Source organism: Labeo rohita, chromosome 19 (assembly GCF_022985175.1).
Source record: "Labeo rohita strain BAU-BD-2019 chromosome 19, IGBB_LRoh.1.0, whole genome shotgun sequence".
Lineage (NCBI taxonomy): Eukaryota > Metazoa > Chordata > Actinopteri > Cypriniformes > Cyprinidae > Labeo > Labeo rohita.
In genome coordinates, this window is record NC_066887.1 from 12,972,516 (window position 1) to 12,985,827 (window position 13,312).

The window sequence follows — 13,312 nt, forward strand, 5'->3', positions numbered from 1 at the left end:
GTCCGCAGTTTTCCTGCAGAGTTGGGCTACTTTAATATAGCTGCTGTGAGTTGTTTTTCATGTCTGTGGGTTAAAGCTACCCCAATAATGTGATATTTAGCCCATGAAATGCAAATTTTCCAGGGGAACCCCACCAAAAAACATGTATTTTACCCCACGGAACACGTTTTTTTTTACCAGGGACCCCCTTCGAAACACGACAGGGCTAGTTTTGAGTAGCAAGTGTGCGGGTTTTGTTGTGAAAACCTGGCAACCCTGATGTTACTTGACATTTCTTTGTAGATATTTGTGGTTTACTGAGTAAAATTATAGTAAATCCGCTAGTGAATGCTAAACACTGTCATTCAGTGTTTCTGAGTTCTTTATAACAGTCAATTTTTGTATGAATCATGTTAATACCAAGGCCATACATAACTTTCTTTCAAATGTCTACATTTTACAGTCCTAAGTGAGATAACGGTTATTTCATTTAAATGAAAAACACGCTATAGCTACATTTATTATATTAATTAAATCGAGTGTCAGTTATCAGCATTTAAAGGGACTGTTCATTAAAAATATATGTATATAACCTGCCATGGATTATTTAAAATTTACCCAATAATGTAAAATCGGTCATCGTTTACTCACGTTTGTTCGTCCGTTGAACACAAAAGAAGATGTTAGGCAAAAGACTGACAGCTTCAGTCACCGTTCACTTTAACGTCAAAATGAAAGTAAATAGTGACTGAGAGTGAGACTATTATTTTGTCTCACATCTCTTTTTTGTGTCGAACTAAAGAAAGTAACCCATTCGGGTTTGTAACAGCACGAGAGCGAGCGATATACATAATATTAAGGCTAAAGGAGTAAACGATGACAGAATTAGGGTGACTGCTCCTTTAACTGGACCTTTATTTCACGCAGTCACTTTTAATAAAAACCCAAGCGAAAGTCGTATTCTAAAATTCACGAGGGTCTTCCATTAAACAAAAATCGTATAATAAACACAATAAATGTTAAAGTACATAACAGATGTTCCTTTTCTATTTTTGTGTTCTTTCCTACAAAGACAATAGAGAAGTCATTGTCATTGTGCAGAACTCACACCATTCTCAGCTGAACACTGTTGAACACGATCAGTCGTAAAATGAAACTACTGATGTCTGTGACACTCTTTTGACCTCTCAGTCTTTATTGCAAGTTCGAGTGCGTGTGTGGAATAAAACACGCGTGAAGTAAAGCACAGTCAGTCATGCACCGAGCTCTGTCAAACTCTCCACCCGCTGCAATCTGTCCGCGCTCAATAGAGGGGCTATTCATGACTGTCTTTACTACTGCACACTAAACGTTTAAACTTCAACCAGCAAGAACGAAACAGCACGAACCGGCCTGTGGTCGCACCGACAACAGATCAACATCAGACGTGTCGGATACGCGAAATAAAACGTACGAACCTGAAGCGGCGAGACGACTTTTCCTCCTTCCAGGGACTGATGTTTGGGAGTTTGTTGCAGTCGCACGCTCCCTCCCTTTCTCTAGCGCACTAGATAGATAGTGCTGATGTTGTTTTCACTTCCTCTTTCCTCCTCCTCCCGGCTCATGATTGGCCCCGCTGCTTCAGACATCCACCAATCACAGCACCGTAAATCCTGGTCATTCAATAGACAGATAAAAGCGCATCAGGGTGTTTTCTCCGTCTAGTCTAGTTTATGTCTTGATTGTGAGGTTTTTGCTTCTTGATATAAAATATTTTTCAGCTATTATTTTAAATACATAGTGTATAAGACGTATAACGTCCATAAAATGTTAAAAAAATTCTCTGCAACACTTTGGTGTATTTTATTAAGAATATTAACTATCATTATTATATGTTAGGTTGGAGCAGATAATCAGAAAGACAGAAAATAAGTAATTGTTTGAATTAATACAATTGAATTTAAATAAATTTAAATAGAATAAATTTAAAAAATCTAATATTTACGTTTTAAATATCCCCGAATCAATGGCTTTTGATCATTTTTATTAAATAAAATTTTTTAAAAATTGCTTTTTGTAAAAAAAAAAAAAAAAAAAAAAAAAATGTCTGCTTAATTCCTGTAAATACTGCAAATAGTTCATTATTTTCTGTCACTGTGAATCTAATATCTAAACATGACTGGCATGTTTAAAATCATTTCTTAAATTCTTCTTGCTTTCTGTTTCCTTTAATTTTCATAAATAAATTAAGCTTCATGATTTATGCAGAATTTATCATCTGAGGATGAATGATTATAAATATTTAAAATATCTAATTAAATATTTTTCGAAGACTTTAATTAACACCAGCAAGTCTTTGTCTACAGAAAAGGAAGAAAATGGGATTAAACCGGAACATCACTGCCCGGCCATTAGTCTTCAGGGCATATTTGGCATTTTGTAAATATCTGTCCATCAGACTTTAACATCCTCACAATGTCCACCCACACAGGCAATAGATTATCTGTCCCACACAAGGTGATGTATTAACCATCCCATGCTGACATCATTTGCTTACTCCATTTTGATGATTAGAGAGGATGCAATTCTATAAAAGCCTTCAAAGAATGTCTAGAATTTAGCTAAGCGAAGCACATGGTGTGAAAGATTATGTAAACCAAAATCCAGTCTCAATGCAATGTCACAGCACTGAAGTCCATGACTGCAGAGGTGATGTTACCTTTAGTTTGTCTCTATATAAAAACCATTATGCAAATACACATCATGGGTCAGTCTCTGCCTCAGCTCCTCTCTGAATGCTGTGACATGCTTCGGATTTTTCTACAGACTGTGCGAAATGATGAACAACTCTAGTTCTGCAGGAAATGAAACTGCTGAAAAACAACTCCATGCCCTGCATTATAAAAACTGCGCTGATGATTAAATCAAATATGATTTCTGTGCACGATCCTTGTGCTTGATGCTTATTGAAAGTATATTTTTCTGAAATTTCACCTTAGAAGATGATGAACAAACCTATTTATGTGTAACCAAAAAGTTATTAGAAAAAAGGCAAAATGATATTATATTATTATATATGACAATGCTTTATAATAAACAAACTTGAAGTACTTAAAGTAAGCTTAAATTGACAATAAAAATGTTTTTAATATATATATATAGATATATATATATATATACACACATACATATATGCACACACACACAAAATAAAAAAGTTAACAATTAAACATAAATATATGACTGTTTTGTCATTTATTTTATAACATGTTTTATACTAACTAAAAAAATGTAAATTATATATATATATATATATGTGTGTGTGTGTGTGTGTATGTAACGTTTTTATACATATTTAAATAAATTTAAAAGGTAAAAATATATATTTAAAAATAAAAAGCTAAATTATTTATGTATAGCCTATACATAAATAATTTAGCTTTTTATTTTTAAATATATATTTTTTCTTTTTTAATACATATATATATATATATATATAAATTAAAAAAATTTATTTGAGAAAATTGTAATTTTGTTAATTACTAAGCATTGTCATATATATATATATATATATATATATATATATATATATATGTATATAAACACAAAATAAAAAGTCAAAAATTATATATAAATATATGACATTTTTGTCACTTGTTATAACGTTTTATAACAAGTGTACTAATAATATATATATAACCAGTCTAAAGTTTTTGAACAGTACGATTTCTCATGCTTTTTTTTAAAGAAATCTTTTCTGCTTACCAAGCCTGCATTTATTTGTACAGAAAAAACAGTACAATTCTGAAATATTTGTACTATTTAAATAAGAATTCTTTTTACTATTATAACTGTTTTCTATTTGAATATATTTTAAAAAGTAATTTATTTCTGTGATTGATGCTGAATTGTTTAGCATTTAACTCCAATCACTACCTTCAGAAATCATTCTAATATTCTGATTTTTACTCAGATTTAATTATTATTATTATTATTATTAAAAATTCCTTCTTGAACAGCAATTCAGCATATTATAATGATTTCTGAAGGATGATGTGACACTGAAGACTGGAGTAATGATGCTGAAAATGTAGATTTTATCACAGGAATAAATTCGATTTTAAAATATATTCAAACAGAAAATAGTTCATTTAAAAAGTAAAAATATTTAAAAAAACTGTTTTTGCTGCACTTTGGATCAAACGCAGGCTTGGTGAGCAAAAGAGACTTCTTTAAAAAACATAAAAAATCTTACAGTTCAAAAACTTTTGACTGGTAGTGTGTAAATAAATATACTTTATACATATTTAAACAAAAATAGTAGGCAGAACATCTATATGCTGGAATTTTCTCACAATTACGCTTTAAATTACACTCGTCTTGTTTGATTAAACATCTATAGCTAATCAAATTTTAAAACAGCGATTCAACAAAGCATAGAGCTGAACAATGGGGAACTCGTTTGTGAGATTCACAGTTTGTCAGATAAAAAGGGAACATGTCACATACACACACGTTTCTAATGGCCCTGGCCAGATCAGAACAAAGAGAGATACAATGAAAAGAGAAGAACTAAAAAGGAAATATGAGAATCCAGCTTTTATTACCAGTACAAACACATTCTAAAGATCAGAGCAAGCTAATGACTTCATCTGAGAGAAGAAAAAAAACAGCCCTGACAGTCAGTCATAGACTGCATTAAGCTGATTTAATATTTATATTATTAAAATGAATATTTACGAACAATTCATCGTTTTCTTGTCACACATTTAAATAGTCGCTAATTGAAGCAGCACTATACAGAGCTCCTTTGATGATGTGATGCACTATTTATCTTGGTACAAAATGGTACATGTACTCCAACGACAACCGCGGGACTCCGGATTTCAGCGACGAGTGACAAGATCAAAGCAAATGCATCTTCCCCCCTCTCGATCCGCCTCTCTCGTGATGTAAATGTGCAAACCATTGTCAGCCCTTCAAAAGGTGCTAATTGGCTGCGCTTACGTATCACGACCAGATGCAGATGTCCCAAACACGACGGAAATAGAGGACGTGAATTCACACATGTAATTTGAGATTTATAGGAAGAACCTATAAATGCCTAGACCTCTTTAGAAACATCAGATTACCATAAAAAAGAAGTTGTAAAGGCCAAAAAGCCATAGTCGTTGATTTATTCACATGACACTTATGGACGTCACTGTTCACGACAGCAGATGGCATGTATCATAAGCTCTCACAATGACACATTCTCAAAATGTTAATCAACATACATTCAGAAAGTCAAAGTGTTAACAGTCTGATAAGGACCAGCTATAGGAAATCTGATCGAGATGCACGTATCCTAAGCATTCCATGCGGCAGAGGGGATTAAATGCATCCATGCATTATTAAGCAGATCTGAAGATGGCCTGGGGAACTGATGGGAAGCTTCCTGTGTATACTGGATAGGGCTGACACACCACTGCAGACCTTATGAGATTCTATGAGCACTGAGACGCCCAGACCAATGGGCTTGTTTCAATCGGTGTCTGAGTCATCGCTAGCCTTGGCCTTGTGCTTCTTCTTTTTCTTCTTGTGTTTCTTCTTTTCTTTCTTCCTCTTCTCCTTTTTCTTCTTCTTCTTCTTCCGGGTGTGATCGGAGGAGGCAGAGGAAGATGAGGTGGAGTCAGAGTCAGAGTCAGAGGTGGTGTCTTGAAGCAGCTGTTTCAACTGCTGGATCCTACAGTGAAAACAAAAGACACATTAAAATAAACTTTGCATGCACAATACTGTAATACATTGACAATAAAGACACAATAAAACTATCAATCTAACAATCTCTTTATAGAAAACAACACTGAACATTAAAACTAAACACATCTCCTTTAAAATAGTACTATTCCAGATTAATAAGTAAAGACTGTAAATTTAAATTTTGGTAAAAGGAAAATGTTGTCAAAAAATATCTATCTATCTGTCTATCGATCTACACTAAATATCAACCAATTATATATGGTTTATACCAAATCATAAAAGCTTGCTAAATAAATATATTTATTTATTTATTTATTTAATATCTATTTTTATTTATTTATTTTATTAATACCAAATATAAACCAATTATATATGGTTTATACAAAATCATAAAAGACAATGCAAAAGAAAATTATATATTTTGTATTTACTTTTATTTATTTATTATATAATAAAAAAATATAATAAAATTTGTTTATTCATTCATTTATTTATTTATTTATTCATTCATTCATTCATTCATTTACCTATACTAAATTACATATGGTTTATACCAAATCATAAAAGGCAATGCAAAAAACAATTATATATTTGTTATTTAATATATAATATTAATATTATTTAATATAGAATTTTATTTATAAATAAATTATTTATTTATACCAAATATAAACCAATTATATATGGTTTATACCAAAACATAAAAAAGCAATGCTAAAATAATATACATTTTATTTTTTGTTTGTTTAAAATGTAATTTTATTTTTATATTTATTTATTTATTTTATTTACTTACACCAAATATAAACCAATTATATATGGTTTACACCAAATCATTAAAGGCAATGCTAAAAAATTACTTATTTATTTATATTTATTTATTCATTTCATTTGCTTATATCAAATATAAACCAATTATATATGGTTTATACAAAATCATAAAAGGTAATGCAAAAAAATATATATATATTGTATTTATTTGTATTTAATATATAATATTAATATTATTTAATATATAATTGTATTTTTATTTAATATATAACAAATATAACATATTACTTATTTATTTATACCAAATATAAACCAATTATATGTGGTTTATACCAAATCATAAAATCATCAATGCTAAACAATTATATTTATTTAATAATATTAATATTATTTAATATGTCTTTTTTAATATGTTTTTTTTTTTTATTTTGTTTATTTTATACCAAATATATGTGTGTGTGTGTGTGTGTGTGTGTGTGTGTGTATATATATAGAATTTTATTTCCTTTTACCAACTATAAACCACATGGTTTATACCAAATCATAAAAGGTAATGCTAAAAAATACATATATAATTTATATAATATAATATAATATAATATAATATAATATTAATAAATAAATATTAATATAATATAATCAGCTATAATATTATATAATATTATAGCTGATTATAATATTATAATATTAATACATTAATACATTAATAATATTTGTAATAATAATAATTTTTCTGTCTCATAAATGTGCTTACCACAAATTAAATACATTTTGGTCATAATCTGTGCAAATCCTTTTGGTGGCGCTAGTGTCACAGAAATTAGACACTCCACCTTTGAGCAACTGGATTCATTCAGCTTATTTCAAATAAGAGCTTTATTATCTTCAACTCAATTCAACTGCTATCAGTTTGAATAGAAAGCAGAAAACATAAGCACCTTCTGACAGCTTTTGCCACACTGACCTGAAACTATTAACAATTCATCAGATCACTGCTGTTCAGAGGGTTCACATCCTCTAACAGAGCTGTGTATCCTTGGGAACCGCACAGCCCCGCTTCAGATTTGCTTTCATTCACTACATGCTGTGAAGACTGCATCAGTGTTACAGCGACTGACTTCTGACTTTCAAGTGTTTTTTAACAAGCTACTCCTTGTTTTCCAGCATCCTGCTGAAAAATTCAAATCGCCAAACCCTGGGGAAATGTTTATTAACAGTGCTGTGGCATAAATGTGGAGCTCAGCAATGTATGAAAAAAAAATCACCCGTCAAAACGGCCCACAATGGGTTTACATCCCACATAACGGTTTCTAATTACTCCCATGTAGCAAGAGCTCTTGTCACCACACAGCAGAGGATAATCACAGTGGAGTTAAGAGTTACATAATCATTTGCAACAGCCTTCTTTTGTTGAAATGACACAATTCATCAACACTGGCCTCTGAGAGACCTCAACACGCCAAATATTTTATTAATAAGCAGATCTAGCAGAGGCTGAGCTTTATTAAAAGCTCTTCATCTCATATACAGACACAACCGTTCAAAAGTTTGGGGTCAGAACATTTTTTAAAAAGTAATGAATGTATTTATTTAACAAAGGCACATTAAATTGTTCAAAAATAAGTTATATTTCAAATGAATTCTGTTTTGCTAAACTATCAAAGCGTCCTGAAATAAATGTTTCAGGGTTTTCACAAAAATATATAGCAGCAATGTTTTCTACATTGATAATAATAAGAGATAATAATAAGAAAGAGTAATGATGCTGAAAAATTGAGCTTTGCATCACAGAAATAAACGACATTTCAAAATATATTAAAAAAGAAAACAGTTATTTCAAATTGCAATAATATTTCAGTTTTACCGTATTTTTGAGAAAATAAATGCAGTCTTGGTGAGCATAAACTTCTCTCAAATATACAAAAAAATTGTATTGCTTTCAAACTTTTGAACGATAGTGTAAATCAGGTCTGCCCTTATTGATTCTGAGTGTAATTTAAACGCAACATGGCAGAGAGCTTGACGTACCTTGTCTCTTTTTCATTGCGTTTGTTTTCACGGATGATATCGTACATTGGATCCTCGTGCGCCTATTAAAGAATCACAGAAATTGTATAAACCTTCACAAACAACTCAGGTTCAACATATTACTATTCTAACAAACTGGCAATGGAAGTCAAATATTTTATAGTTTTAAAGCTACAGTTAATTGTTTATGTTAACCTGTCTATATGGCAGTCATCTTGGAATTACACTGCCACCTAATGGCTTGGATACAATACCACACAAAAGTAAAAGTTTTTAGTTGTGTGCGAATGAAAGAGTCTGATAATAGGAGGGATACCAGTGCTCTATGGAAATAAATCAGCTTCTTTTTTTAGGCCACTGATATGATTGGAGTCATATTTTCCCAAAAGTACTGAACTTTCTTTGCAAAAAGGCTTAAAACTACCCTGGACAAAACATGTATGTACATACTTAAGTGTTGTGTTTTAAAAGTGCAGAAAGCAAAAAAATATACATGTTTTCATTTTAATGGTCAGATAAAGGAGAAAAAAAAATGTATGGAAACTGAATAACAAACAAAAAAGGTTGACTTCTAACATAATTCGGACTCTTTTTTTTCAGAACTGTGCAACAACCTCACAGTCGCAAGAAATCAAGTCAGAATTGCGAGATAAAAACTCACCATTCTGACTTTTTTTGCATCTGACAATTCTGACTTTTTCTCGCAATTTTGACTTTTTTCTCAGAATTGACAGATATAAACATTCAATTGCGAGTTGCAAAGCCAGAATTATGAGATATAAACTCTCAATTCTGACTTTTGTCTAAGAATTGCGTGATATAAACAATTCTAGTTATAAAGTCAGAACTGTGTGATATAAACTCACAATTGTGAGAAATATAAAAACTTCACAATTCTGACTTTTTCTCAGGATTGAGGGATATAAACTAGCACTTGCAAGTTATAAAGTCAGAACTGAGAGATATAAACTTGCAATTCTGAGAGATTAAGTCAGAATTGCGTGATACAAACTCACAATTCTGACTTTTTTTTCTCAGAAATGAGTGATATAAATTCACAGTTCTAGTTATAAAGTCAGAACTGCGTGAAAAAAACTTGTAAGTAATAAGGAATTGTGGAAATAAAACTCACAATCTGGACTTTTCTTCTTGCAAATGTGAGTTTATATCTTGGAATTCTGACTTTTTTTCTCTGAATTGAGAAATATAAACATTCAATTGCGATTTCCAAATCAGAATTATGAGATATAAACTCGCAATTCTGAGAAATTAAGCCAGAATTGCGAGATAACTCACAATTGACTTTTTTTCTAAGAATTGGGTGATATAAACAATTCTAGTTATAAAGTCAGAATTGAGAGATATAAACTTGCAATTCTGAGAGATGAAGTCAGAACTGCGTGATATAAACTTGCGAGAAATAAAGAATTGCAGTTAACTGCATGATATAAACTCACAATTGTGACTGTTCTTGCAAATGCGAATTTGATCTCGCAATTCTGACTTTTTTTTTAATCAGAATTGAGTTACACAGTCAGAATTGCTAGATATAAACTCGCAATTCTGAGAAATTAAGTCAGAATTGTAAGATGACACACAATTCTGATAAGAGCTGCGTGATAAAAACAATTCTAGTTATAAAGTCAGAATTGTGTAATATAAACTCACGATTTCGAGAAATATAAAAACGTACAATTGACTTTTTTTCCCTCTACTGCAATTGCAAGTTATACAGTCAGAATTGTGAGATATAAACTCGCAGCTGCAAGAAAAAAGCCAGAATTTTGAGATACAATCTCACATTTGTGAGAAAAAGTCACAATTGTGAGTTTATATCATGCAGTTAACTTTCAGAACTGTGTAATAAACTCACAATTGTGATTTTATATTTGTAATTTGACTTTTTACTTAGAATTGTGAGATATAAATTCACAATTCTGTCTTTTTTCAGAATTGCATGATATAAACTCTCAATTGCGAATTATAAAGTCTAAAATGCATGATATAAACGTACAATTTTGACTTTTTTTTCTGCAGAACTGCGTGATATAAACTCAGTTGTGAGAAAGTCAGAATTGTGACTTTTTCCTCTCACAATTCTTACTTTTTCTCGCAAATGTGAGTTTTTATCTTGAAATTCTGACTTTTCTTGCAATTGCGAGTTAATATCTTGCAGTTCTGAGTTTTTTCTCAGAGTTGAGGAATATAAACTCGCAATTGTGAGTTAAAAAGTCAGATTTGTAAGATAAAACAATTCTGACTATTTTAAAGTCAGAACTGCATGATATAAACTTAATTCTGGCAAGATAAAAACAGCAATTCTGACATTTTTCTTGCAATTGCAAGTTAATATCTCACAATTCTGACTTTTTTTCAGAATTGTGTTATATACACTCGCAAATGCAAGTTATAAAGTTCAATTTTGAGGGGGAAAAAAGACCTCACAATTCCAACTTAACTCGCAATCTGAGAAAGAAAAGTCAATTGTGAGTTCATATCTCACAATTCTGATGTTACTTCTCAGAACTGCGACTTTATTTATCAGAATTGAAAGTTTGTCTTGCAATTCTGACTTTATTACTTGCAATTGTGAGTTCATATCTCACAATTCTGAGAAAAAAAAATTAACTTGACACTGCAAGAAAAAAAATTCTGAATTGTGAGATAAACAGCTGCAATTACCTTTTTTATTTTTTATTCAGTGGCAGAAAATAACATATGTAAACCAGAAATAAAAAATAAAAAAATGCAAGAGTTCGGTTATGTATTAGAAATCTGAATATCAGCCACCTGCTACTTCACATCTCAATCTCAAATTCACAGTCCAAATCTTGTATATCCCTGGTCAAAAAAACAGCATATGCTGGTTAGGTATGTTTTGATGCTGGTTTAAGCTGGTCCTTTGCTGGTTATGTTGCTGGTCAAGGACCAGCATAAACCAGCACCAAAACATACCTAACCAGCATATGCTGTTTTTTTGACCAGGGATGTAAGGCCATTTGATAAAATCAGGGTACTGTGCATGCTTTTAAATAAATGACTTTTGACTGCAGCACTATAAAAGTAGGGCATCTGTGTTACTCACCACTCTGAACTGCTCCAGTTTCTGGTTGCCTTTGATAAAGAAAGGACACTCTTTGTCTCCTGTTCTGTGGCCGTACCTCTTACATCTCCAGCCTACACACAATGTTTGTGCACTTAAGATTTCTCAATGACCTTCATGGACACTGTAAATGCTAAAACATGACTAGAGTGAAGTGAAGGCATCTGAACGCTTGCTTACACTGCATGACCTTCACCTCTTTCCCCAGAGGCATCCACAGTCCTTTGGTAGGAGCATGAGCCAAAAAGTTCCTGGCGTCCTCATTACCAGGGGCATCAGGAATACAGTCTTCTGGTTTGTCATCCTCTTCCTGCAAAAGCAGTCCTGCATGTATTGCAAAATGCTCACCTGAAAGCTTATTTCTAAAGCATTTACACACTCTCGGATCACATATTGTAAAAGAGAATTTAATGACAACACTTCAAGCCACGTGCAAACCTTTATGAACCCAGGGGGAGGATTTTCATAGCTGAAAGGGAAAATGAAAAGAAAGTCATAAAATACACACAGGACAAACGAGCACCTTTTGTGATAGCATAAAACTCCAGATGTTCAGATTATGAAAACTCTCTTCAAAAGCATTATACAGAAAATACTCACAATGTCTCCACATGCTTGAGCTTCTGCACCTCGTGAATCAGTTTTTTGGTTTGGTGTTTGTATTTGTCTTCATCTTGTTTTGACTCCTTGTGTTTCTTTCGTTCATGTCTGTCCTCGTGGTGCTCTCGGCTTCGTTTGCGGTCTGACATTGTACATTCGTCAGGGATACTTTCTTCTAAATATTTAACCACACATTATGTCCAAAAAGTTAAGCTTTTAGGGTAATAACGACTGTAAAGGCACATATTAGCGTTTGACCACTTCCGGGTGAAAGAGCGCGATCAGTGGATTAGTACGAGATGTCAAAATAAAAGTCGCATTGACGTCAAAACTATTCAGTTCCTTTTGTTTGATGCTGATGAAACTGTGGAACACTTGTTTTGGTCATGTCACTATACTCAGGAGTTTTGGTGTGATGATATTGGTGCTTTTGTTAAGTTGAAGATTTTGCCAGAATTTTCTTTACAAATGAGAAATATTATATTTGGGTACTCTGACTCAGACCCCACTAAAGAAAGTATTTATTTTATTATTAAAGTATATTCTTAAGCAAATTTTACATTCACAAGTGCAAATTATCAAACTGTAAACCTGTCTTTGTGGTCTTTCTAAGAGATATGGACAATTATATTCATTTGATTTCATTATCTACTAATAAGAAAGCAATGGAGACTGTTAGAATTTGTTCTGCACTTAAAGTTTTTGTGTAGAGAACCTTATGTAAAACAATGGCCCTTACTTCATTTGTATTTCTTTTATTATTTATTGTATTTTTGGACTGTTTTATTATTGTTGTTGTTATTGTCTTTTACAAGTTTCATTTTTGTTGATGTTTTGTATTTTTGTATTGATTTGTATGTTCTTGTTTTCAGCAATAAAAAAAGTTTTATTGAGATTTATCTATCAGTGAAAATATTCATTTTAAAACCTCTCTCACTTTTATGGAAAAAAATGTACACATTCATAAATGCAAGTTTACTAATAAAAAACAACTTAATGTTTTTGTTGACTGAAGTTAGGCTACACACTGACTGCATAAGAGTTTTTGGAATTTTCCTCACATTTTTACCGCATTCTTTGACTAAGAAATTATTTATTTAATATATATATATA

The 13,312-nt window shown here is 31.5% G+C and overlaps 2 protein-coding genes across 3 annotated transcripts in view; both read right to left on the minus strand.

Annotated features, from left to right (window-relative positions):
• The window catches only part of elmo1 (engulfment and cell motility 1 (ced-12 homolog, C. elegans)), a 125,894-nt gene extending 124,339 nt beyond the window's left edge, over positions 1–1,555 (minus strand). Inside the window, exon 1 of one of the 2 annotated variants that reach the window (XM_051136373.1) lies at positions 1,437–1,555. The gene's annotated coding sequence lies outside the window, so the exon portion shown is untranslated. The remainder of the gene's footprint in view (positions 1–1,436) is intronic. The other variant, XM_051136374.1, reaches the window with a different exon arrangement.
• A 2,987-nt stretch (positions 1,556–4,542) lies between these two features.
• rp9 (RP9 pre-mRNA splicing factor) lies at positions 4,543–12,492 on the minus strand. The gene is made up of 6 exons (XM_051137631.1): positions 12,200–12,492; positions 12,038–12,068; positions 11,780–11,909; positions 11,582–11,673; positions 8,497–8,558; positions 4,543–5,683 (listed from the first exon to the last, which is right to left on the minus strand). The coding sequence occupies exons 1-6, from the start codon at positions 12,346–12,348 to the stop codon at positions 5,482–5,484; spliced, it is 666 nt and encodes a 221-aa protein (XP_050993588.1). The 5' UTR covers positions 12,349–12,492; the 3' UTR covers positions 4,543–5,481.
• Between the last annotated feature and the right edge of the window lie 820 nt (positions 12,493–13,312).

Excerpts from the sequence above, each read along its gene's own strand:
- rp9 (XM_051137631.1), bottom strand. The coding sequence starts at position 12,348 with ATGTCAGACCGCAAACGAAGCCGAGAGCACCACGAGGACAGACATGAA. Across the intron at positions 11,910-12,037 it reads CTCCCCCTGGGTTCATAAAG|GAAGAGGATGACAAACCAGA; the intron begins GTTTGCACGTGG and ends CTGCTTTTGCAG. Across the intron at positions 11,674-11,779 it reads AGAGGTGAAGGTCATGCAGT|GCTGGAGATGTAAGAGGTAC; the intron begins GTAAGCAAGCGT and ends CATTGTGTGTAG.